The sequence below is a fragment of the Lissotriton helveticus genome, chromosome 3_1 (genome assembly GCF_964261635.1).
Source record: "Lissotriton helveticus chromosome 3_1, aLisHel1.1, whole genome shotgun sequence".
Taxonomy (NCBI): Eukaryota; Metazoa; Chordata; class Amphibia; order Caudata; family Salamandridae; genus Lissotriton; species Lissotriton helveticus.
Genome location: NC_136061.1, coordinates 1,825,996,739 through 1,826,024,375, shown reverse-complemented (window position 1 = coordinate 1,826,024,375; position 27,637 = coordinate 1,825,996,739). Strand labels below are relative to the sequence as shown.

The window sequence follows — 27,637 nt, the reverse complement described above, 5'->3', positions numbered from 1 at the left end:
AACCCTCCCAGCCCAAAAGGAGCCCAAAAACCGCCGCCCAGCCCAACCAGCCCAAAGTCCCTTCCTGTGCCCCATTTTATTCCTCCCCTCCCCTTCCTCCCGGTGCCCCAAAATCCCCGGGGGGGCGAGCCTCCCTCCGGTCGGCCACCCCCCGCAAAGCCCCATTAGTAAGAGGCAACAAAGAAACACATTTTCAAGGTCTTGTGATAGTAGAGCTAGTGAGACAAAAAAAGATCCTCCATTAATGTTTGTTCTTTTTTTATTCATTCTGCATTTCAAATGTAAGCAGATAAATGCGCAGCCAGGGCTTTTCGCCCACATATGGCTTCTTCAGGGCTGCAAACATTTCAAAGGAACATATATAGGTATGTGAAAGATAGTGATTTGCAAGTAAGACGAAACATCCCATTAATTTTTTCTTAAAGCCACACAATAAAATATGAAAACTCCTGGGAATATTGTTTGCACAGATTATAAGCATATACGTTCACAAACAGTCACAAATAGGACCTACATTAAATGAAAAACAAGAGACTAGACTTGAATACACTAACACAAATACATTAGACAACCATATTATCTTGAACATGAAAATATTTTCTAAACTTTTTTGTTGGCATCAAAGACAAACCGTGACACACAAACATGAAAAACATTTTTTAAAACATTTTTTGCATCCAGGGCTGTAACACAGGGTGAAGTAAGGTGGACGTAGAGGGCGGGTAGGAGAAGGGCACAGAGGTACATTCTAGACTGTGGTGGGGCACATAGGGAGAATGGTATATGAGACTGGGGTTGGTGCCGGGCATAAAAGTATAATTGGATCTAGAAACTGTGATGGAGCCAAGAGAAAGTAAAACACTTTACGTTGTGTTACTTTGTGGGGGAAGATGACGCTGTCATGGTATGCGAAGCGATGCTCGCGTTATGGTTGCGTGTAGAGAGAGGTGTACAATATGTGATAATACAATAATGTCCGCGTTAGAGATACAGGGACATTTTGTGAGCTTATGAGATATGAAAAAGTAGGTGCTGGCGCTACATTAGATCTACAGCGATTAAATTTGTATATGCTTTTATTTAGAATTTTGAGGGCATGACTGAGCAATAAGTAAGGATTATGGCTCTGCATTAACAGGGAACTACGATATTGTGATATAACAACGATGTCTGCGCAATTGGTAAATTTACATTTGTTTGAGGTTATAACTAAGCAAAAAATAAGTCTGTGGCTCTACATTAACAGGAATATAGTTACATTGGAAGCGACAGGCTGATATTCATTAATACTTGATGTAGAAAGGTAGGACCTGACTGCATAGTTACCCCCACGTTTTGCCTGATGTTTTGCTGTTTTTTTACTAGTCTGACTGTGATCCTGCTAATCAGGACACCAGTCTATCTCCTTTCTCCCTAAAATGTTATGCCATGTTCTTGGGTACACTCGAGATTGGATACTAGGGGTACCCTTGTCAGTCCCTAGTATATGGTACACATGTACCCAGGGCATAGGTACCCCAGAGACCTCCCATGGGCTGAAGCATGTATTATGCCACCCATGAGAGGCCATGCAAAATGGAACTACAGGCCTGCCAGAGCAGCCTATGTAAGCTGGTGCTTGCACCACTTAAGAAAGATATAGGTTTACTATATCTATTGGTCATTACACTTAAAAACTATCAGTCACCCCTCTAGCAGACCATGACAATCCTGAAGGCAGGGTGCTGGGTTTTACGTGCGAGGGTGCCCCTGCATGAGCAGAGCACCCCTGCAGCCTTCGGAGACCATTCTCCTGGGTTGTCGGTGATGCAGCCAGACATATAGGTAGATGTGCATTAACTGCTTGCATAAAATGTTATCTCAAACTGCTGCAATGTGTCGTGTTCGGTATAAAACACCTTGGAATCATACCTCCACACCGGTAACCGGTGTGGGAGGTATGACTCCACCTTTCTGAAGTGAGCTTTGTGGGGTCCCTGATCTTCCCGGTACCAGCCTTCTCGACAAAGGCAGCACAAAATGGTTGCTGCCAACCAGAGGCACATTTCTGCCCTCCTGCTGCTGAGCCAAGCTCGAGCAAGGGATGGCAGAACAATAGGGATCCTGTCACAAGGAGGTGTGACCACCTCCCAGACAGGATTTAGTGTATTGGGCTGGGTGGCTGCACTTCCAATGTGCCTGAAAGTCTGCATCTAAGGCACACTTGGTGTCCCTTTGCATAGTCTAGTTCAAATCAGTCCTGGGAGCCATTGGCTCCTGCACTGGCACAAAACTTGACAAAACATGGGAGAATCCTCCCCACTGGGAGGGTGTCCCGAGTCTGTCAAACCCTCTCCCATGGGTAAAAAAGGGCTTACCTGGCTGTAGGACCCTAGATTCGACGTGGACAAGATTCTGAACCAGAAACCACTAAACTTCGACTATCTGGAAACTCTGGACTTCACTTCGCTGGACTTTGATTGGGCCCGACTTTGTCTCCCTCTCTGTCCAAAGCATCATCTGTGCTTGTGCCCCGTACAGGCTCTGTGCAGGACCTGTTGAGCATCAAGGACAACTGAAGTATCTCCCTTGGGGTGAAGGAGCCACTCCCATGCATTCGCAGGCCCTGCAATGCAACTGACCGGTCTGCTGTCCCTGAGCTCCTGCGGACTCTGAAGACTCCAGCAACAAAGGAGGTGGTTTCCTATGTTTCTTGAGCTGCCCTCTCACCAAGTCTGAGGCCAGTATCCCTCGTGGGGACCGCATAACCCGAACCCCTGGGCACTGCGTACTTTTGCAAGTGCAAATGCTTGTTGGTGTTGCCCACCTAAGTGCATTGGGTTATCGATAGCCCCAACCTCTGCACACATTTCATACAAACTGCTTTGGCCTCCTCGCACTCGGTGCCCTGCAAGCTGTGACTTTGTGAAACTGCTAGAGGTCCCCTTGCGACTCCTGTGCCTTCCGCCTGTGGGTCCATTTAAGGGACAATCTTGCTTTTCTTTGGCTCCCCTGGTTGCTGCAGGCCTGCCCCTGACTCCCCTTGCTGTGGAGAGTCTCCTGGTCCTTGCTGGGCCAGATCGTAACCTTACTCTACCTTCTTCGTGGCTTGCCGCTTCCAAGGCTTGTTGGTGCTCCTGCCGGACACCGACCCCTCATCACTCAACATCCTTTCTGGGACAGCTCGTATCCGGCTCCTGGTCATCCTCGACTTCTCCGGGTCCCCGTGGCTGCAAAGTCAAGGTCTCCATCTTCACACCTGAAGAACCCGACATCGGTGGGCATTCGTCTACCGAGCCCCTGGTCACTCCTGAGTGACCTTGACTCTGTTCCCTCTGCTTTCAGATTCCTTCAATCAAGAATCCACCTGTGGGTTCCACTGGACACATTTCTTCTTTCCAGCAGTGGCATTTCTTTGAAGACTCCCGTTGAGATTGACGGCGGTTTCCGACGACACTTCAGCCCTATGCACCAGTTCCCGGGGATAGGTAACTCTGGTACTTCGGTATCCACGGGTGGGGTGGCTCTCCAGCCTTGTATGTTCTAAAGGGTTTCTTCTTAATCAACTGGGAAGGGTCCTTAAACTTTAAAACTGCAACCGCGACTCTCCCATTGAATTGTACGTAGCACGCAGACTTGTTCTCACACTGCACCTGTCCTCCGTGGGGTCCCTTCTTACTCGCCTTGGGGTCCCAGCGATTCTATAATCTCTAGACACTGTCTTGACTCGAGTTGTGGTTCTTATACCACTATTTTAGTATATAGTTTGGTCTCCCCCTGGAGCCCCCTGTGTATTAGTGCTACTTACGAATTGTGTCTGTGCTACAGTATTGTGTGCTTTGTGTATATCTGTGTGTAGCAGATACTGTGAGGTATTTAAGGTGTGTTATAATAATAAATACATATTTTTATAACTACTGTGTGGTTCGCCTTTCATTTAACCAATACAATAAGGTTGCATTCTGGTAAAACAAGCTGCCTACCTTTCTTTCAAGACTAAGCCTGAAGGCTGCTCTCCCCAGTTACCACTGGGATAGCTTTCTAAGGTTATCTTTGACCGCTTAAATCACCATGAGCGTTGTTTGGACTGCTGCAAGGTGCCCACTTTAATTAGTGGACATCATATACCAGGCCAACGTCTCACACTTGACGGGTCGGAAGTAAAACCAGCGGACAGGTAATAGGAGCATGATACCATTGAGGGTTTCAGGACGGTACTGTTGGGTATCCCAACCTTAGATAGGACTTGGAATGCACATTACAGTGCATTTGGTGATGTTTGTTGCATGCGCTTTTCCATATATTTTAGGAGATGAGAACCAAGATACTCGACAAGCCAAACAGGCATGTTAGAAGATTTGACAACAAAGGGAGGAGTCACCTCCTAAGCACATGGTTGTGACTGGCCATAGTCGAGCACTGCATATAAGCAGGATGGGTCTTGAAAAATGTTCTGATCACAGGCACCACACTAATAAGCATACTTGATATATTGAACATCACGGGCACCATATAGTGGATAGATCGTAGAACATGTTAGGGAAGCGCCTCAAGAGTCCACTTAATCACTCCTGCATGCTGTGGAAACTCATGCACTATCTGCTCCACAAGTAGGATGTATCCTGCAAATTAGGGATAACACAGTGGTGAAAAGTGCCTTCACCATGTTTTTAATCATATGAGTACAATCTGTTGTTTATTTTGACATGACCATGTTTTTGTAGCCCTGAAGACGTTGCGGGGTTAACCCCCTTACGACGAAACACGTGTTGGCTGGGCATAAAGAATTAAAAGACAAAGAAAGACAAACCTTAATCTACTCTTCCTTCTGTTTGTGCAATTACTGATACATGAATGTAATGTACATTGCTGCGTGTACATAGGATTGTGAGTTATGTAAAGAAAGGTGGGCTCCTTGTAGAGAGGGGCGGTCACGTGACCCTGCCGTTTGCTAGTCTTAAAACGGCAGTCTCGTTCCATGCATCCATAAACGCCCAGTGCCAGTAGGGCAAAAGGATGTACACAAGGTGTTAGCTCAAAATATGTGCGGTAGTTATATTCGAAAAGAGATACGAGTATGTATAGTGGGTACAGGGAGGTGCTTGTAAGGCTCAGCAGGTGGGGGTGGATCAGACCAGCACAAAGACAAAGGACTGGGGGTGAAAGAATAGACCGGGAGTCTGTAGTCTCCTGGAGATGGGGGCAGTGCACATGGAAAGGTGCGCACATAGAAAGCTTTAGAGTTTCCAGGACACCCCCGTGCCGCACGGCCACCAGCTGTGTGTGTGCCCCTCGCTGCTGCTCGCAGCCTCGTTTTGCCGCCTGCCTAGCTGCCTGCCTCGCTATTCGTTGCCCCCGCAGTTCCGCCGTATTTCTGTTGTATTTATTGTTGCACTGTTGTTTTTCTTGCCTCTTTGTTAAATTTTGCCGTCTCCCCCTGCGCCTTCCCCGCCCCTGTCCCCGCCGCCGCTCACGCGGCCACGCCCCCTTTGTTCTGTGCCCTCCCTGCTCCCGCCTCCCAGCTGCTCCTCCCTCCCACTTAGCCTTAAATGGCGACCGAGCGAACGCGCAGTGGGCGCGCCGATGGGCTTGCCTTCGGCGCACAGTCTGCGCCTGGACCGCGCCCAGCGCCAGGACCCCTGGCCCCCACCGATGCAAGACGACCCGACGGACCTACAACGCTGCTGCCCTCAACGCCCTCAATGCCGGCCGGGACCCCACCTGCTGTCGGGCCGCCCCGAAACACACCCACGGACCCTTCACCTGCACCGCGCCCGCCAAGCCGAACACCAGCAGCAACCTCAAGTGCATCCTGCTCAACACCCGCTCCGTCCACAGACACGCCGTGGAACTCTGGAACCTCCTCGACACAACATCACCAGACGTCGCCTTCCTCACGGAAACCTGGATGAACGCCTCCTCAGCCCCCGACATCGCCATCGAGGACGGGTACAAGATCATCAGGAGGGATCGCGTCAACCAGACCGGAGGAGGCATCGCCATCATCCACAAGAACACCATCCGCATCACGACCAACTCCATCGACACCCTCGCCACCGCCGAGCACCTCCACTTCCAGATTCACACCGACCCAAAGACGACCCACAGAGGCACCCTTATCTACAGACCCCCGGGACCACGCACACAATTCAGCGAGGACATCGCGGACTTCATCAGCCCACACGCCCTCCCCTCCGCCGACTACATCCTCCTAGGGGACCTGAACTTCCACCTGGAGAACAACAAGGTCCGCAACACCGCCGCCCTGCTGGACAACCTCGCCAACCTCGGACTCAAGCAACTGGTCAACACCCCCACCCACTACGCCGGCCACACGCTTGACCCAGTCTTCTCATCCAGCAAGCACATCACCTTCAGCCACTCCACCGTACTCCACTGGACCGACCACAGCTGCATCCACTTCAGCTTCAGAAAAACCACTACCCACCACCACCCGCAGCCGGCTCCTCACAGGAGATGGAGCAAGATCACCGCCGACCAGCTCACCACCTCCCTCAGCCAGAACCCACCTGCCAGCACAACGGACCCCAACGAGGCAGCCCGCAACTTCACGCAGTGGCTGACCGCCTGCGCCGACGACCTCGCACCACTGAAGGACCCTCCCAGCAGACCCAGAAGCAAGAAGGCCCCCTGGTTCACCGACGAACTCAAGGACTCCAAGAAGACCTGCCGCACCCTCGAGAAAGCCTGGCTCCTCGACCAGACCACTGACAACATGACCGCCCTCAAACACGCCACCCGCAAGCACCACCAGCTCATCCGTACCACCAAGAAGAAATCGCTAAAGGAGCGACTAGACAACAACGCCCACGACAGCAAGGAACTCTTCAGCATCGTCAAGGAGTTCTCCAACCCCAGCACCGGCAACAACGACATCACTCCCTCACAAGATCTCTGCGACTCTCTCGCCTCGTTCTTCCACCGCAAGATTGCCGATATCCACAACCGCTTCGGCGCACCGCCCTCGCACCCAACCGTCGAACCAACGCACCCCACCGCCACCCTCCGCACCTGGACCACGGTAACCACCGAAGACACAGCCCGCACGATGAACACCATCCACTCCGGATCCCCAACAAACCCCTGCCCCCACCACGTCTTCAACAAGGCCGACTCCACCATCGCACCCCAACTCCGGGACGTCATCAACACCTCCTTCAACACCGCCACATTCCCGGAGACCTGGAAGCACGCCGAGCTCAGCGCCCTACTGAAGAAACCAACAGCGGACCCCACCGACCTCAAGAACTTCCGTCCCATCTCGCTCCTCCCTTTTCCTGCCAAAGTCATCGAGAAGATAGTCAACAGACAGCTTGCCGCCTTCCTCGAGACAAACGGATCCCTCGACCCCTCGCAGTCCGGCTTCAGAGCCAACCACAGCACCGAGACCGCCCTCATCGCAGCCACCGACGACATCCGAGCCCTGCTCGACAACGGGGAAACAGCGGCACTCATCCTCTTGGACCTCTCCGCAGCGTTCGACACTGTCTGCCACCGCATCCTAGTCCAACGCCTCAGCAACACCGGCATCCAAGGGAAGGCACTGGAGTGGATCGTCTCGTTCCTCGCCGGAAAAACACAGAGTCCGCCTCCCCCCGTTCCGATCCGAGGCCACCGAAGTCATCTGCGGCGTCCCGCAGGGATCTTCACTTAGCCCCACCCTCTTCAACGTCTACATGAGACCTCTTGCTGCCATCGCACGCCAACACAACCTCAACATCATCTCCTACGCCGACGACACCCAGCTGATCCTCTCCCTCACCAGACACCCAGATACCGCCAGAACCAGCCTACACGAAGGGATGAAAGACGTCGCCGAGTGGATGAAGAACAGCCGCCTGAAACTGAACTCAGACAAGACGGAAGTCCCCATCCTAGGACCATCACCCCCTGCCTGGGACGACTACTGGTGGCCCCCCGCCCTGGGCACCGCTCCCAAGCCAACAGACCACGCACGCAACCTAGGCTTCATCCTGGACTCCTCCCTCTCGATGACCAGACAAGTCAACGCCGTCTCCTCATCATGCTTCCACACCCTTCGCATGCTTCGCAAGATCTTCCGATGGATCCCGACCGAAACCAGGAAGACGGTCACCCAGGCCCTCATCACCAGCCGACTGGACTACGGAAACACCCTCTACGCCAGAACCACAGCCAAGCTACAGAAAAGACTCCAACGCATCCAGAACGCCTCCGCCCGACTCATACTGGACGTCCCCCGACGCAACCACATCTCCGGCCACCTGAGGGACCAGCACTGGCTCCCCGTCAACAAGAGGATCACGTTCAGACTCCTCACCCACGCACACAAGTTTCTCCACGACCTGGGCCCCAAGTACCTCAACGACCGCCTGACCTTCTACACGCCCGCCCGCCAGCTACGGTCCACCAGCCTCGCCCTCGCCGCCGTACCACGCATCCGAAGAGCCACCGTCGGAGGCAGATCCTTCTCCTACCTGGCGGCCAAGACATGAACTCCCTCCCCATCCACCTTCGGCTGACCCAGGACCACCTCGCCTTCAGGAGACAACTCAAGACCTGGCTGTTCGAGCAGTAGCCCCCCCCCCCCCACCCCAAGCGCCTTCTGACCCTTCCGGGTGAGTAGTGCGCTATACAAGTGTTATGATTGATTGATTGATTGACAGAGTGGTGCACAGCCAGTGGCCACGAAAAGGGGGGGTCCACTGTACACAGTTAGAGGGCTGCGGGGGGAGGAGGTGAAGAGGCAGAGAGGGATCCACATGCAGGTGGGCACCTCTGGGGCGTACGGGGGTGTTCGTGAAGATTTCCACAGATAGTAAGTAAGTAATAGTTTATTGTTCCGGTCAATTAAAACATTTATAATTTTTCATTAGAAAAAGAACAAAAGTTACAGCAGCAAAGTTCATGGTATAAGACTAATTAATAACATCTTATAAAGCATCCGTGCGTTATAGTAACATCCAATGGGGCAGTTGTCCATGATTGTGTCTAATACAGTACATTGATAAGGGGTTTAACACAGATGGAAAGTGAACAGAAGGCGAACATGAGGAAGGGGGCGCAGGGAGGTGGGACGAGGGTGTAAGTGAGCACAGCAAGAGTGTGTACACGGACGGATAAAGTAGGGGAAAGGGTGCACGTGTAGGTTGGCAGAGATGGCGGGAGGGTGTCCACGGAGGTGTACCGGAGATAGGGTGCTATGTAGGTGGGCATAGAGAGTGAGTCTACACAGGGTTAGGGTGTACTGTATAGATTGGTACAGCTGGAGGGTGTGCAGGAAGGTAAGGGACGTACCGGATCATGGATTGTGTTTAGGTGAGCACGGGGCCACCTCGACGGGCATCGTGTGGAGGGAGGGGCACACCTAGTTCAGTATACTGTAAAGTGGAGCATCAGATAGTCGGGGAGGGGGGGACACTCGCGGAGTGAGGAGGATGCGGCGTACGGATGAGAGTTGACAAGGGATAGATCCAGAAAAGACCTGGGCACCGGAGGATACACGCCGCGGGTGGATGCCAGCTGGAAACAGATGCGCATGGCACCTCCCAGCACCCACGGAGCCCGGAGGATGGACGGAGGAAGCCGAGAGGACACGGCGGCGAAGGTGGAGCATGGAGGAAGGAAGCACTCCAGCAATGTGACTCAACTCCGCTCCCACAGGCACCGTGGGCAGGGGAGGGACAGGAGGGGTGGGGGCGGAGAAGGGACGGGGGAGGGGTGGCAGATACACACACTGAGGGGGAAACAAAAGAGAGCCCCGAGCAGACTCAACTTCCTGAATCCAAGAGAGGAAGGAGCCAGCCGGAGGGAGCCTAGGCTGTGAGGAGAGAGGGCTGCGGGCAGACCACCTGGAGCAGAGGTCCCGAGCGCCCAGCCGCTGTCCGAGGAAGATGTCTACGGTCCTGGTGAGAAGAGATTCCAGCAAGAGGCTGCAGAACCTGCTGAAGTAAGGGCGGGGGACTCCACGTGTGTGTGTGTGTGTGGGGAAGACTTAGTGATGTGGGATGATATGAGGGGAGACGGCGCGCGTCCCTCACCCCCACGCCGCTGCGCAATGGATCCTTTCCTCTCTCGGCAGGACTGCTGGCTCGAGGGGTGGTCTCCCGGTGGCCCAGCCAGTGAGGTACCGTGTGCCCGTGGGGGCTGGGAGTGCCCCCTTTGTCTGCGTTGGTGTTCCTGCCTCCCCACCTCAGTCAGGCACATGCGTTTGTGGGCGGCGGTCGCTGCCCTTGTGTGGAGCTCTCTGTTCAATGTACTGGCTGCTAAGAGTCTCTCGGTTTCTGAGTGACCCCTCCCCCTGTCGTCTCGGGGCTGGGGTGCGACGGCTCACAGACGGGGTGACCTCACCGGGGGAACTTGAACTCCTGCTGTCTGGAATGCCAGCAGCGCCCGGGATGCGCGGTGGGAGTGGAGGTGAGACGGGGCATGGCGACGCTGAAGCCTCAGAGGGGGGAGGCAGGGGCAGTGCCCGCGCTTTCAGCTGTTCTCTCCCTCGCATGCCTCCCCGTGGGCACGGCCGGGTGCGCCTGTGGCCCTCGACCCTCATGCCACGGCGGCGTGGCGTGCTTTGTTGTCTGCATCCTCTCGTGCCCGGACACCGAGGTGTCCTCCCCTCCCACGTCTCGGAGCGCTCCCGGGGCCCTAGCGCGCACAGGTGTGCCGCTGCAGAGCTCGGGACTAACACGGCATTGAAGACAGTGGGATTGTATTGTAATTGCATTTATATAGCGCTTACTACCCCTGATGAGGCGTCGAAGCGCTTTTTTCTGCGAGTAGAACTCTACTCCGGGACCCATAGAGGATTAGTGTTGAATTAGTATAGTGAAACATGCAAGTACATTTTAAGTGTTGGCTAGGTTAGTCAGTTATTCAGAATGATAGCAGAACAATAGAGGGGGGGAAAAGGTTCGTATTTATATAGCGCTTTTTCACGCACGCTATTCGGGAAGCCCATAAAGGATTAGTGGTGAATTGATATGGTGAAATATGAAGTAATTTCAGTGGTTGATATTTAGTCAGTTATTTGGAGTGAGAAGGATAGCGGAGGGGTAAAAGAGGAAGAAAGGTTTGCATTCATATAGCACTTACCCCTGAAGGGTGTTGAAGTGCTTTTCTGGCGAGTAGCACGCCACTGAGTGTGAGACTGAAGTCTGCATGAGGAGAGCTTTAACGCTTGAGCAATTAATAAAGACCACAGCCCCACCGCGGCGAGGCAAGGGGTGGGGCTCAACAAGTGGCTCTGCTCTGACAGACTCACGGACCTCTAGGTAGGAGTGAGAGTCCGTAAAACCCCACAGGACCACTCAGAGTTGTGGAAGGAGACCATGCGACCACTGAGTCTACAGGTGGGTGAGCACGGGTCAGACACCCAGAAGGCTTCATCTGGATGTCTGGCTCAGCTCGTAGATTTCTTGTAACCTCGAGCCACAAACAAGCCAGGCCTTCGTGTGTATATGCCCTCAGAGAAATTAAGATAAAGCATTAAGCCTCGATTCAGATAGAGGCCCATGTAGAGACTCGATGTACAGCCAGGAAATCTGGGACCAGTTTCTGCTTCCCTGCTGGACCATATGTTGTGTTCTTAGACAATTATCTTATTTCACTTTGCCTCCTTTCCCCTTTATCATCACACTTGGGAGAATCGAGATCTCTTCAGGATCTGTCCTGTACAAAAATCTCTCGCATATGTTTTAATCATTCCTAATACATTCCATTCCATAAATTCAATGCAGTGATGAAATCAAATGCTCTAAAGTTAAACGCTTCCATGTGTTAAAATTTGATTTTTTTTTCGATGTGAAGAGCCTTTATCCTGTTTATGACATTTGCAGAACGGATTACGTCCAAAGATGTGGGCTCGGCCCGAGGTAGGGCTCTTGGAGACAAGCCAGACCCATGGCTCGGCTCTCCCTGTGGATTTTATGGCTCGTCCACATCTAAAACTGGCTATGGGATAAAGAGGGGGCGATGAGAGGTGCTGGAATGAGACCCCATTGGACCGGGTGTGTGGGTTATAGAGTCACTGAGACAGGTGGAGGCAGCATAAGTGACCACTGAGACTTATTCCGTGACAGACACTGAAGCTGACTTGGCTGCTTGGCTGACTCCCTGGCTTAACCCTGAGGCTGACTCACGGGCAGACTCTGAGAAGCACTCTCTGTGAGACTCTGAGGCTGTCTCCCTGGGAGACTGAGGAGGCAGGCTGACGGGAGGCTCTGTGGTACCCCCGACACTGGTGGGGGCAGGCTGTGGGAGCTCTGACACTTCTGGGAGCGATGCTGCATGCAGTTCTACGAGGGCCACAGAGTTTGGCTGTGCGTTTCACTGTGCCAGCCGGACGGGTTGTCATTTGAGGGTGGGAGGGGCCCCAACATAGCTGTTTGAGAGGGGGAGTGAAAACATATGAAAATACCCTGACAGGCCAGGGAGCTGCTGGCGAAGAACCCCTTATGAGACTGGCTGTGAGTGAGAGGTCATGCGGGTCATTGGCTGGGAGTGACGTCGTGGAAGTTGGAGGTGACTGGGCGTGGCCTCTGTTGTTTGAAAGTTGATGGTCGCGTCGGGCCTGGCTGGGAGAGAATCTCCGTGAAAGTGAAAGGGGCCTTTGGTGCTGTCCGGGATTGAGACATCCTTCAATAGTTAGGGCTGTCGAAGCCGGGCGGTTTAAATCTATGGGGTCGACAAAGCTGTATGTCTCGGCGTGGGAATATTTTTTCCTATGTGTGACATCATCCCAGTGTGTGAACACTGGGAAGCCGGATCTTTCAGTGGCGAAACTCATGTCTCTCTCACTCATCTCTTTACTGGGTTTCCTGCCATTGTGTGAGAAACTGTGTGTGGGGGCAGTACACGACGATACATTCTTTGTCTCTACGTACAGGAGATCTTTAAATTTGCAGTGTCTGCTCATTCAGTTTTTGGATATCAATCCCCTGCTCAGACTTCTGGGCGCAGAGGGGATCAGTGTCAACCGACCACTCATGCACACAGGCCTTCATTGAATTTTCGAGACCGCAGCCTATGTGCATGCTGGGACTTGCAGTGTTTTCTGAAATCCGTACTCGACGGTACATATGCTATTAATGTGATTAGGTGGGGTGGGCCACGGGACTGATGTGTGAGCAAGCTATGGCTAGACAGTATGTCGGACAGTCGGCGAAATACGCGGGGTGACTACACCTTGCCGTCTGTACCAGAGCTTAATGCAGGTTATTTCCACATTCCAGGCCTCTGAGGCAGGGCGCTTCTTACACATAGATACCAGAGTCTGATGGAGTGTATGCACGCCTCCGAGGCAGGGCGCTTCTTACACATACATTATAATTGCATTTATATAGCGCTACTACCCTTTTTCATTGAGTAACATGCTACTCCGGAACCCAAAAAGGATCAGTAGTGAATTTGTATACGTAGATATGAAATTAATCTGAGCAGTGGACATGTGAGTTTATTTGGATTGAAAAGGGTTAACGAAGGGACAGAAAGAGGGATGGGTGCTGTCCCCAGATGTTGTGGGGGGCGTCTTCACTCAATAATTCTTCTCAAATAAAGTTATTCATATGTTGTAAAGTTTTTTTTTATATATTCAGTCTTCATTTTGAATATGTGAATTTGATTAAATTGAATGGATGTTACTAAAAGAAGAAGGAAGTAAATAAAGGCTAAAAAGGATAATGAAAGAATTAAGAACTAAAAACCTTCACAACTATGAATAACTTGATTTGAAAATATGAATTGAGTGCAAATTGGAGACGCCCCCCAACATCTAGTGATTCTGAGGCGAGGTGCCACTCGAGAGCAGAGGTTTCTTTGTTGAATGTGTTTAGTGATTTTATTCCTGATGACCGGTTTTGTTCCATGTATTGCTCTGTGGGTGATACAAAGCACCTGAAATGTGGATCTTCTGGCAACCGGTAACCAATGTGGGGCCGTCAAGGCAGGGGAAATGTGGGCTTGTGGCTTTATATGTAAGAGTAGTCTGGCAGCCAAGTTCTGAATCCGTTGTAGTCTTTTTATAGTTGTTAAAGATGATCCATGGCAAAGGCTATTGGCGGAGTCAAGTGTAGACAGTACAAGAGAGATAGTAGCCTATCCCAGGTGGGGGAAATCCCAGGTGGGGGAAGATGTGTTGCAGAGTTTTTATAGTAACAAAGCTTTATCTTGCTAGTTTGTCCACTTGGGCATTCGTTGATAGCTTGGAGTTAATGGTAATTTCACGGTTTCTTACTTCCTTTGATACTTTAGGTGGTATTACCAGATCGCCAGGCAGAGAGTGGCTCATCATTTTTTCCAATCGATACCTCATTTTCATTTAGGAAGCGTTTAGTTGAGATGGCTCCATGTCATCCACTATGACGCAACTGAACATTTGTGAGCTTCCAATGTCTTTGGGGATTTCCAGTTTAAGGAGTATTTGTGTGCCATCTACATAGTTAGAGCATGTGAGGTGACATTGATTAATCAGTGCCGGTAATGAATTCATGTAAATGTTGAAAAGCATGGGCAAGATGATTATCCGCTATCCTGCTGTCCGCGGGAGAAGAGGATGGACAGGCGCCTGTGCTGTAGAACATGTTGACCTGAGTAAACTGCTAGCTGCGAAGCGCGATGGAGACAAGGTGCGAGAAGTGCGGGAGACGGGTGTCTTTTGTGAAGTACGGTTTGAACGAGAAGGGAGGTGTATGGATGGCGTTAGTTCTGTTTTTAAGGTAGGATGTGAGCCAGTTGATAGCAGTCCCCTCTATGCCGGCTTTGTAGAGTCTGTTTATTAGAGTGTCATGGTTAACCATCTCAAAGGCAGCTGAGAGGTCCAAGAGAAATAGTGCAGCAACCCCTTTCATGTAAACTGTTTTCTTCAGGCCAACCCAGGTGGCAATGAGGCCAGATTCTGGGCCTCTTCCTGGATTGAATCCTGTTTGACAGTCTGAAAGTATGGAATTATCTTCAATGACCTGTGACATCTGGGCGAATGCCGCCCTTTCTATCAGTTTGCCCGGGAAAGGTCCATTTGTAATTGATCTGAAGTTGTCCAGGTTAAGCGGGTCCAGGTTTGTTTTGTTTAGTAATGGGCGTATGTATTACTTTTTTTCAGATCTTCTGGAAATATTCCTGTACTTAAGGAATTGTTGATGATTCCTCTTACTAGTGTGGCAGCAGAGGTAGTTAGAAGAATTTTATTTGAAGGTTTATGGTGAACACTGATCAGAAGGGCTGCCGGCAGGCCTGCTTACTTTGACTAGGTCCATACATTCATTGTATGATATTTTTTGGAAGGAAAAGAGAGGCTGGGTTAACGTACTCTTGGAGTGTTTTTTTGGGTGGGGGGAGGTAGGAGTCCAACATGTCTGCTTTGGTTGTGTAATGATTTGCCAAGTTTGTCTGTGAATTCTTGAGTAATGGGATGAGCTCCTAGGCAATTTTGTTTACGAAATTCAGTGAGAATTTTATAGAATTCTTTATTTGCACATTTCATATTTTGTATTCTGTCTGAATAGTACTTTTTCTTAGCTTTTTTGATTGCTGGCTTGTATAATCTGTTAAATTTCTGTAGGTGAATTTTGTCTTTATTGGTGTTTGTTTTGAGCTGGGTACATTGGTGCTTTCTAATTTGCAGTTTTTTCTCTTTTAGTTCTGTATTTCTCCAAGGCGTCCGATTTCTTTTGTTCTGTTGTGTTAATGGTATCAGGATATCAAAAGCTTCCTGTAGTGAACAGAATTTATAGTGTCTAGATGTGTACTGGATGTTGTGTTTCTAAGTGTTCCCAATTGAGTTTGTTCCATGGTGTAGGGGGTGCATGTATGGTCGATTTAGGTGTGTTGCTTTGTGTTGTTCTATGTTGGAAAGCAAGAAAATGGTAGTCTGACCATGTGACTGGAGTAATTGTTTAAAATGTAACTAGTTCTGTATTTGCAAAAATGACGTGTAGGATGTGTCCAGTGATGTGTGTGGGGTTGTGGACAATTTGATGTAGGTTCAGTGCGTCTAGGCCAGTGGTGAATGTTTTTGGATGGGTTTTGTCAAACATATGTTTAGGTCACCCAGAATGCATAGGGTGGAGTGTAGTGTTATAGGATTTGAAACTGTGTCTGCAAATGTTGCATTTCTAACAGGAGTTCTATAAAGGAGCATGAGGTTACAGGAGGAAGATGGTGTAAGGTTGTATCTGGTGAAGAGGGCCTCACAATCTTGTATGGAGGCCAGTAGTGGCTGCTACTTAATGGCGGTGGGGGAGGTGGATTGTGGGGGTAATGGGGAAAAAATCAATTACCTGTGTGCCGGCCCCCTCTATCCTCTGTCTGCTTCTGGGACTCCATGGACAGGAAGCACCCAGGGTTCCAAACTTCTCTAGCAGCTTTGTGATTGTTCTGAGTGCTGTGGTGTGGCGCTCAGAGAGGGACTGGGAGCCTGGGCATGGTCAGTAGGTCTGAAATTGGAGGTCTTTTTATTTATTCAATTATTTTCAATGCATGACTTTTTCTAAGCATAGTTTTTCTAAACCCATATCGGTGTTGGAGCTATTGGCATCTCACCATTCTAACAAGCATTGGCAAAAGCAAAAATCGGTTTTTTTTGGTCTCAAAAAGTACTCATTGCAACAGGAATTCTGTGCACTGTACAAAACTACTTTGTGGGTCTATATGCTCCTTGTGCAAGAGCAGAATACAGTCACTCACAGTGATGCCAGCTGAGAGAGAGAGTGACAGGCATACTTTTAATATACACAAAAAGTCATGGCTAACGCCAGGCCTAATTAAAAGCCCACTTATTAAACAAAGTCTCAAAAAGTGCATGCATGGTGTTTATCCTTGCATATATAGGCCAAGAAATAGTACTCCTAGAAAATATTTGTGAACTGCATTTTTCCATGAGCAACTCTGCATGTGTATATTTGCTCATGTGAAAATCTAAATGTTTCCAAGTTCCCTTTTACTCCAACCACTTTTTCCTAATACTGGAAGAACTTTTATGTCTGCCACTGTCAAGAGTACATTTCCAACCCCTCTCATTATGAGAATATTTTAGAAGAATTGGTGCAAACTCTTAAATACGCAAGTCACTAGGTTTGCACAGACTCAAAAGGGCATTCCAACCCTACTTTGTACTTGCTTAACTGTCCATATTACTTTGCTTCATATTCTTACCTTCATTTGAATTTGTCTCTCCTGACGGCTTTTTAAACAGCTTTCTAGTGCGCTTACCATTATTTTCATCTAAGATCCTGTCTTGTGATGTCTGCTTTGTACTTACAATGTGCTCGTACCCTGAAAGATAAATTCAAAATATCTCCTGCAAAGAAAAAGTGTTAGGCAATTTCCCTCTCACATGCACTAATGCCCCCCCCTTTTTTTTTTATATATAAATCATGAAACATAGATATTCAGTACTGAAAATCAATACCCTATTCAAATGCAGTCATTCATCCATGACATTACTACGCCTATTTCAAAATTATTTCCCTGTGTTCCGGTGCAACCAGCAAATTAGTAGCTCCACTCACTATATTCTGGGAGTGTTTCTTTTTGTGGGTAAAATTAATACCTCCTCCTAGCAGAGCTCTCCTGAAATGGATTTTATAAAACTCCCAAAGAGTCTCTAGCCATTTGTCAATATTTATTGACATAAAGTAACTTAGTTACTTATCAGTCACCTGCTTCACTACTTCTTATATGTGTAGGTGCACATACATTATTCTCTAACCCAGGCTCTCCTGCAGTGTATCATACCAATTAGTTTATTGATACAGAGAATATTTTTAAAAACATTCTCTACAGTCCCCTGTCTATTTTAAATGCCGGTCGATGTCCCTTTTTATTAATACTATGAGTTAAATACATATTTGAAAGACTGAAAGGTCACTTGCAGCAAGGCAAGTTAGTTATTTAACTTACATCTCACTTATCAACTGGTGACATCACAGTCCTCCAATATGTCCCACTTCTGACATCATTCTGATGGGGAAATACTGGCACCCTCCCAGGAGCATATCATGAATGAAACTCACCAGACATAGCGGGTTGCTCAGAAACAAAGTGAACTTTATTACATGGTACCAAAAGCATGCATCATTGCTAACTAGCAAGGAATAAGTCAGATCTGCCACCTTAGGGGCTCACAGACCACTTCTTCCCAGAGTGACAAGTTTCTAGGTATTATATACTGTATGCAATGCCATGTCAGCGGAACTTAGAATAAGGCACCAAGCCAAATATGGCTGACATGGATGTGCAATGTCTGTACCATGCAAAACAGCCAGATATGGGCAGACCAGAAAGGCAGGCTCTGCACTGTGTAACATTTGCATATCATGTAGTCAAGACAAGCAAGGTGACCTGTAAGGGTGTACAGAATAGCTTGTTGAAGCTTGTCCAGTCAAGGTCAGATAGGAAGCCATTTTGAGCTCCAGGCCTCATGTTAATGTGATCTTATATACTCATGAACTCTTTGGAAGTACATGCAAAAGAATTTATATGGATATTCATATATATTTTTTAACATCCACCCAGGCTGTGCAACACAGCCCAGTGTAAAATATAAGTGTGCATGACTGTTTGGCCGGCCAAACTGTCATGCACACTAAGAGTGCCACAACTGCTCCTCTGACTCAGCCCAGCCCCATACCACCCGAGCAAGGATAGAAAAATAAAATAGCTCATTCTTATAATTTTATTTTTCCTTTACCTGCTCACACAGCAGTAGGGCGATGCTCCTCCGCCTTGGCGGAGGACCAGCCCCTAATGGTGACAGTCAGCTTTAGTGATATTTAAGTTTGCCTAAATACAACAGCTAGCACACCTCCTCTTTTGCCTATACAATTGTGTGTGATAGTTGAATAGCCTTGAGGAACTGTTTGATGCAACACCAGAGCCATTTTGTCTCCCAACCATGAATTGGCTGTGAAAAGTTAGTCGGGTTGTGTGTCAGTGAGAAGGTTGTAGATGTGATGCTTGTTTTTAGGTCTCGGCCTGCGAAAGACTGCGCAGTCGAGCTGGCAAGATTTAATGATGTAGGGAGAGTTTCATTAGCGAGGTTAAGGCCCGCCCCACTTCTCTATCGGCTGGCATCCTAAACGGTGGCCAGCCATTGGAGAAGAGGTCCTAGTGATGTTCTTCTTTCTCTTAGCGAGGAAAGATGGAGGGCAGGGACTGCAGCATGCTGGCATGGTAGAACTTTCGCCTGCTCATTTGTCAGTAACCGGCCTATCGCACTTTGCTTTAGAATGTAAACAAAAGATGGCCGCCGGGAGCTTCATTGCTGCCTATTTTGGAGAAAGCATCTGAATATTTAAATACTAAAAAGCAAGACCGGCTCGAACAAGCTGCAAGGGCAGGCCATCTTATGTGAGGATAAATTCTTCAGTTGCCTACGGGAAAAGATACTACGTGTTCCGGGTTTATTTTACTTCTATTAAGCATTCAGCGTGCTCAGTCTAGTTCGCTACCCCTTGTACTCCTTCTTACAACGTCACCGCCAAGCTTTTCTGGTGAACGGCGCCGGGCTGTTGGCAGTGCTGGCAGCTCTTTGCCCTCCAAAGTGACGTCGGCCTGCCACTGGTTTTCTTAGACCCCACCATGGCCCCCATGGGCATCCGCCTGTCGCCGCTGGGCATAGGCGTTTTAGCACTGCTAGCTCTGGGCGTGCCCTACCACCTATATGCCGGTTTCCTGGGTGGCTTCTTGTCCGCTATCGTGCTGCCCGCGGGAGAAGAGGATGGACAGGCGCCTGTGCTGTAGAACATGTTGACCTGCGTAAACTAATAGCTGCAAAGCGCGATGGAGACAAGGTGCGAGAAGTGCGGGAGACGGGTGTCTTTGGTGAGAAAAGCAAGGGCAAGACCCGCGAAGGAGCCGATGACAAGGTCACAGATGGCGACGTGCAGTCCAACTGGCAGATGTACTACACTATCCACAACACCTTCCCCTATCTCCAGGTATCGCTCTTTCGAGCCAGCTACTGACAGTAGCCCTGTGTGTGTGTGTGTGTGTGTGTGTGTGTGTGTGTGTGTAGGGGGGGGGCTCTGTGTGTGTGGCTCTGTGTGGGGCTCTGTGTGTGTGTGTGTGTGTGGGGCTCTGTGTGTGTGGGGGGGCTCTGTCTGTGTGTGCGTGGGGGGGCTCTGTGTGTGCGTGGGGGGCTCTCTGTGTGTGTGGGGGGCTCTCTGTGTGCGTGGGGGGCTCTCTGTGTGTGTGGGGGGCTCTCTGTGTGCGTGGGGGGCTCTCTGTGTGCGTGGGGGGCTCTCTGTGTGCGTGGGGGGCTCTCTGTGTGTGGGGGGGGCTCTGTGTGTGGGGCTCTGTGTTTGTGTGTGGGGCTCTGTGTGTGTGGGGGGGGCTCTGTGTGTGTGTGTGTGTGTGGGGGGGCTCTGTGTGTGTGTGTGGGGGGCTCTGTGTGTGTGTGGGGGGCTCTGTGTGTGTGTGGGGGGGCTCTGTGTGTGTGGGGGGGGGCTCTGTGTGTGTGTGGGGGCCTCTGTGTGTGTGTGGGTGGGCTCTGTGTGTGTTTGGCTCTGTATGTTTGTGTGTGGCATTTGCGTGAGATTAAGCTATTGGCATTGTAAACAAGGTCACAGATGGCGACGTGCAGTCCAACTGGCAGATGTACTACACTATCCACAACACCTTCCCCTATCTCCAGGTATCGCTCTTTCGAGCCAGCTACTGACAGTAGCCCTGTGTGTGTGTGTGTGTGTGTGTGTGTGTGTAGGGGGGGGGGCTCTGTGTGTGTGGCTCTGTGTGGGGCTCTGTGTGTGTGTGTGTGTGTGGGGCTCTGTGTGTGTGGGGGGGCTCTGTCTGTGTGTGGGGGGGCTGCTCTGTGTGTGTGTGGGGGGCTCTCTGTGTGTGTGGGGGGCTCTCTGTGTGTGTGGGGGGCTCTGTGTGTGCGTGGGGGGCTCTGTGTGTGTGTGGGGGGCTCTCTGTGTGCGTGGGGGGCTCTCTGTGTGCGTGGGGGGCTCTCTGTGTGCGTGGGGGGCTCTCTGTGTGCGTGGGGGGCTCTCTGTGTGTGGGGGGGGGCTCTGTGTGTGTGTGTGGGGGGCTCTGTGTGTGTGTGGGCGGCTCTGTGTGTGTGTGGGGGGCTCTGTGTGTGTGGGGGGGGGCTCTGTGTGTGTGTGTGTGTGTGTGGGGGGGGGGCTCTCTGTGTGGGGGGGGCTCTCTGTGTGCGTGGGGGGGCTCTGTGTGTGTGGGTGGGGCTCTGTGTGCGTGGGGGGGCTCTGTGTGTGCGTGGGGGGGCTCTGTGTGTGTGTGTGTGTGTGGGGGGGGGCTCTCTGTGTGGGGGGGGCTCTCTGTGTGCGTGGGGGGGCTCTGTGTGTGTGGGTGGGGCTCTGTGTGTGTGGGTGGGGCTCTGTGTGTGTGTGTGGGGCTCTGTGTGTGTGGGGCTCTATGTGTGTGTGGGGGGGCTGTGTGTGTGTGTGGTGGTAGGGCTGTGTGTGTGGGTGGGCTCTGTGTGTGTTTGGCTCTGTATGTTTGTGTGTGGCATTTGCGTGAGATTAAGCTATTGGCATTGTAAATGACTGCCATTTATTTATCTGTTTTCAAAACCAACACATAAATAAAAATGTTGTCACTTACAATGCCGATAGCTCTAACTTTTGCAAAGGCGAGACCGTTGCATTGTAAATGCTTGTTTGAGAGTGCTCCAGCAGGAGACTAGCTATATGGAATAATACAATATTTTGAAAATAAAACCCTCACTCATCAACATGGTTGTGATCACTGTTTTTAATGATGACAATCTGACTCCTTATTAATTTGATTGTGGAGGACAGCTTGCCATCTTTTATTTTCACTCTTGACACTTTTCTCACCTTGTACATATTTGGAATCTGCTCCGCTGTAACACGGTTGTAGCAGCAGTCCAGGGAGACATTCTGTCTCCTTGGTAAAAAAAAAAACCATGATGAAGCATGTCATCAACCATGTTGATGAGTGAGGGTTTTATTTTCAAAATATTGTATTATTCCATATAGCTAGTCTCCTGTGTCTCTGCCAAGTACATAATAGTTTTCTGGACTTAATGTGAGACCTTTGTTTCTCATGATTACGTGCATATTTATATATTGTAATTGACGATTCCTCTTTATCATTTCGGTCACTCCTTTGTTGTTATTTAAAACGCTTCTTATACATGCCAGTACGGGGGTTTGGTGAAGTGTCTCCGCGCATCAGAGGCAGGGCAGTCTTGTACATACATACCAGTACCTGGGTTTGATGGAGTGTGTCTAGACGCCTTCGAGGCAGGGAGGACGCTTCTCACACATAAATAGCAGTACCGGGGTCAGGTGAAGCGTCTACCCACTTAAGAAGCGGGCGGCTTCTTTACACGTCCGTACCAGTACCAGAGTCTGATGGGGTGTGGGGGCAGGGAGTTTTTTACACATATATACCTGGGTGTGAAGGATTGTGCCTGCCGCCTCAGACGCAGGGAGCTTTCTGTGTGACCTTTCCTTGTCCTCCCGATACTCCGTCCGGTTCAGTGGAGCTGAACTTGGTTGGAATGCCCCCTCCCTCTTCGGGTTTCTTCCTCCGTGGCACCGGCCCATCCCATGAAGGGATTAGGAGCCCAGCGTGGAAGGGAGGGGGCGGGGGCGCACAATGGGGCTCAGTTAGCTGTGATTAAGCAGGTAATGGGAGCCCGGCTCCGCTCATTGTTCACAGAGTTGGTCACTGGGCAGGGGGAGGGGTCTCCGTTGCTAGGTAATTAACTCCAGCTACCTCCATCCTTAAATGGGTCATTAATAACAATCGAAGACTGTCAGCGACCGGCTCTGTCCAGCACCCGGCAGCAACGGCCAGTCTGGCCCAGAGAGACGCTACTGTACCGCCTGCTCCCCCCAGACTCGTCACTGCTCCCAGTGGGATGGGTGAGGCCGTCTGTAGCCCGGTGTACCCCGACGGTGGGAACATGGGCTGTGAGCCCTAGAGCCGCCAGGAGAGCTCCCGGGGATGTGGTATATCTAGTTTCCTTGTAGGAGCAGGCCTGTGGACGAAAACCCCGTCAGACCGCCAGCGCGTCGTGTCATGACACTTGCATGTATTCAGGCTGCGCATGCATGTATGTAGAGTGTGGCTACCTGTCACTTCCATGTACCCAGGCTGAGGGCACAGGGCTGCACAGTCTGTGTTCCCTTTTATGCGCCAGGTATGTGGGTGTCTGCTGTTTGTCCCAGGCCGAGTGCACAGGGCTGTGCACCGTGAATCCCCACGCAGCCCCGAGCGGTGGGTACCCGCCACTCAAATATACCCATTCCGTGGGCAATGCATGTAGAGCCTTTGCAGGGCTGTGGGTACCGCCCGTTTCCACATACACGGGCTAGGCACCGACATGTACATCCTGGTCTATAGGCCGTGTGTACCCGTGATGTAGGCCCAGGAATGTACAATCTGAGAGACAGAAACGTGGGTACCTCCGCTTCTCGTGTACACTAGTCGATGACGCAGGCATGTTCTGCAGGGCTCTCTGTACCTGAGCTCTGCATGTACGCATGATGTAGGCCCAGGAAAGTACAGCCTGAGATGAATGAACATGGGGACTGCTGCTGTTCACGTGCACTGCCTGAGGACGTTGCTGGTACAGCCAGTGCTGCTGTTAGCTCGTGGTAACTATTCCTCGTGGTAACTGTTCCTCCCTAAACGTTACATCTTTGGCTAATTGGGTTCCGTTCTGATTACGTCATCTGTGTAATCTGACAACGTCATGGAACCTGTGACAAAGGCGAGTAGATGTCGGTAAGGACCTGTGGAATGCTGCCCTGCCTGCATCTCCAGCCCCTCTGAAGCGCTCCTGAACGGCACCTGTTCCCCGCATGCCTTCTGGCCTGGCTACCGGGGAGCTGGCGGGGGAGGACTCGGGCTGTGCCAGTCTGCCCGCATACCCCGCCGTGTGGGTGCGTTGGCAGCTGGCACCCGATAGGAATGTAGGAAGCTTGCACGGGAGGCAGCTGTCCGTACGCACAGTCCCTGCTACGCCCCCGCCAAGCAGCCTTCTTCTTTCTCTCTGTATCTAGGCTTGGAGCCAGCTAGGGCATCCTCTGAAGTGGGCAGTGCCAGTTTCGAAGGATGTTGGACATCTTTTGGGGGACTCGAGAGATATGTCCACTTTTGAGGTCGGCACGGCTGGGGCAAGGTCAGCCCCAAGGAAGGCGCTTTCCACCGCCCTATTGGCGTCCCTCCTCCCGAGGGCTGGCGGTTCACCACAGGATCACACAGTAGGTCTGTGACACACACTTGAAACCTAATTATCGCCTATTTGAGATATCACGAGTACCTCTAAAAGCCTGTTATGCAGCTCTACAGACACTTCACTGCCTTATCTCACTCAAGTGTTACAGCGCGGGGCACCTCTTGAACCACCCGGGAGCCAGTGACGTGTCAGCCGGGAGGTGTCAACCCCCCTCCCCCCCTCAGACTGAAACACACGCATAACACAGCGACACTGGGGACGCTTTTCTCTATACACCCATGTGATCTCACTGCTACATTTAAATTATTGTTACTCTTTCGCTCCAACTGTTTCCAGCTGTCTAGCTCTCACTAACACTCCCCAAACTCTATCCCATTTACTAACCTCATGTTTTTTTCACACCCGTTTATCTCCCTTCAGCTCCTGTTTCTCCCTCACTTCTCGCCCTTCTCCTTTTGATGGTACTTACTGTCATTCTATCTCCGTTTTCTTCAAGTTCTTTCTTTTATGCAATCGTTCTTCCTCGTCCCATGAACTCACCCTCATTTTCTGCCTCAATGCAGCCTTTTCTGCACCGTTTCATCCAACGTGCTTTCTTTTTTCTGTCCTGTCCTGCTCTGCTTTGATTTGTTATTTTCCACTCCTGTTTCGTTTTTTTTTTTTTCCCATCTTTCTATAATTCATAATCCCATGGATATTTTTGCTTTCTTTACTTCTCTTGTTGATTTTTAGTGTGTCCCCTTTCCGTTTCTATTCTTCCCGATATATTCTTTTTACCTCAATTTGACCCTTTCCTCAGATTCGTTCAATCTGAATTTCATTTCTCGTTATTTCTCTAGCATCCTTTACATTTCAATTTTCTTTCCTTTCAACCTCAACATTGCTTTCAATCTTCCCCTCTCCTAGACTTTTTCTTCAAAGTTCACTTTTCTTCTATCTCCCCCTTCATTACCCATTTCTTTCCTCTACAATTTACTTTCCTTTTTCTGATTCCTCCCCTTATTTTTCTTTCCTTCGACGTCTTATTTTCCATCTTCCTTATTTTAGCCAATGTTTGCCCTCTTATTGGCTTTCTTTTTCTTTTTAATAATGCTTACACAAGTCCTCTTTTTCCTCCATTTATTTTGAATTTATCCCTAATGTCATTCACCGTTTCATTCTCCATTCCTCCTCCTTCCTATATTTCACTTTCTTTATTCTTTGCTTTCATTCTTTATTCTTTTTCTTTTTTTTAATCTTTTCTTTTTGTTTCTCAATTTGTCTTTATTCCAACCCGTTTTTCTTTAACCCCCTTTTACAACTGCTGCTGGTTTTCTCTTACTTACTTTTCTTTATTTCCATTTCGTTTTTTCTTTCCACATTTGATTCTCCCTCTTTTCTTATTTTAGTCACCTCCTTGCTCGTTATTTCTTCCTTGTCACTATATATTGAATACTTTTCTCCCTCCCACCTTTGATTCTAGCTCTTAATTTTGTAATACTATTTTTTTGCGCTGTTATGTATAAGCTACTGCCAGGAAAAACCGAGTTTCTGATCAAAGCTGATCAGTCCGGCAGTCAACACGATTTCAAAGGTTTAATGTGACCCAGAATTGCTACATTTTAAGATGGCTTGAGACCTCTGTGCTGCTGACTCTTGCGCTTATAGTTTGAGGTCTTTTTGGTATCTGTGTCCACCTTGACTTGGACCTCTAGTGAGAGTACCCTCGGGCTAGGGGGTAAAATAATATTCGCAGTTAAAGAATACAAAGCTTGACCTCTTTTTGGAGGTATACAGTTGCTGTGCTCATTCATTCCCTGGAATCTCTGATGGGAAGTCTTTTATCCGTGCAGGCCTAGACAATGTAGCATGGAACAAGTGGAAGGGAAACACCTTTACTTGCAGTACTACGCAGGACCAGTTTCACTCGCCCATACTATGCCCCACAGCATCAGTGAGAATGACACCAGGGAACTTGATGGCACTGACAATAAATCCCTCACAACTTTAAGTGACAGATGGTATAACATTGTATTCTCCTTTCCCATCCTACAAGTTGGTGACTGTGGTGCTGACATACAAAGAGAAGTTAGACAAAAACACACTAACAAAAACTCTGATAATAGGAGAAAAAATATGCATTAGAGTAATAGTGATACACACACAGCCTGCACAATTAAACTAGGGTATGAACACACAGAGATGGATTCAGGCTGGGATGTAAGTCCTATTCAGAGCCATCCAATTTGGACCAACTCACCAGGTCTGTAAGTGGTAGTTGTGCCATATAGTTCATAACATACAAGAGGATCCAATGGACAGAACGATGTCTCAAGAATATGGTTAAAATGTGGAATGGTCGTAGGTGAGAAGGACAGTGACAACAAATGCGCACCATTAACCAGTCACTGAAAGGAACAGTCTGTTGACCAACCAACTTATGTCAATGCCACCGGGCAAGTACTGCTTGAAGTCCAGCGGGGACATTTCATCCTCCGAGGCACCAATTTCCCCAATCTGCTCGCATACATCTGCAAGTCAGAGTTGGTACCTTCTTCCCTGAGCTGCAGGGCTGTTCAGAACTCTCAAGGTTGAGCCCGTGAGTGTACACTTCTCTCAAGCTGCCGGCCCAAACATCAGCATGGAAAGTGAAGCCCTCCTGCACATTTTAACGCCTGCCTCCACCAAGCTTGACAAAATATAGAAGTATTGACAAACTGGCTGCAGCTGTGCCCTTGAGTATAAGGCCTCAATGTCAGCGCGCTGTCAGACCCGTCTCTATGTCTATGGGATTTCGGCTATTTCTAACCGTTGGACTCTTGTAAGTATTCTGCAGCTTTTTGTTCCTTCACTTTCCGAAAGGTAAGCATATGGTGTTAATCGCAATTGGGAGTATAATTTGACACTGACCTAATAACCCTCAGTACATAATATTATATCTATACGATTTAAGAATGTGAGGCATCGTCTAAACTGCTTGGATTGACTAATTCCAAAATGTCACAATTAGTTATTGCCTGAAAAAATGTATATTGTGCAGTAGATCGTATACAATACTTCTGGCAAATTTCCCCAAAAATCCAACCAACCCCTGTTTCCTGATACTCTGGCAACTTCTTCAAGGTTGAAAAGACATAAATCCTAAATATACAAAGATGAAATAGACCGGATCCGTCAAATCCCAACCATCACCTCCGCATGCTGGCAGGTGGCATCCACGCCAGAAACGTTTCACCCAATCAGGTGCCACCCCAGCCTCTTTTTGTGACACATCCACTCCAGAAGCCACAGAGCCACGGCAGAAAGCTGATGGACCAGTGTGCTGATACTAAGGACCTAAAGGGATCTTTCTTGGAGAGATTTATGGTATAGCAAGTACATCTTTTATGTAGGGATTGTGAGTCATCCACTTAAATACGTTTTGTTCCTTGTAGGTCACCCCATTGTACTGCCATGTAATAGTAATATCGGACTGGCCTATGACAAAGTCCAGTTGTGTAAACCAAAGCCGCT

General features: G+C 49.6%; 1 protein-coding gene across 4 annotated transcripts in view; it reads left to right on the top strand.

Annotated features, from left to right (window-relative positions):
- Positions 1-27,637, top strand: part of LSP1 (lymphocyte specific protein 1) — a 311,165-nt gene that overhangs the window by 129,908 nt on the left and 153,620 nt on the right. Inside the window, exon 1 of one of the 4 annotated variants that reach the window (XM_078682742.1) lies at positions 9,691-9,928. The exons of 2 other annotated variants lie outside the window; for them this stretch is intronic. In XM_078682742.1, the coding sequence (XP_078538868.1) occupies positions 9,873-9,928 (56 nt within the window). In that variant the 5' untranslated portion in view covers positions 9,691-9,872. Of the gene's footprint in view, positions 1-9,690; positions 9,929-27,637 lie in introns of those variants that run through there. One more of the 4 variants, XM_078682744.1, reaches the window with a different exon arrangement.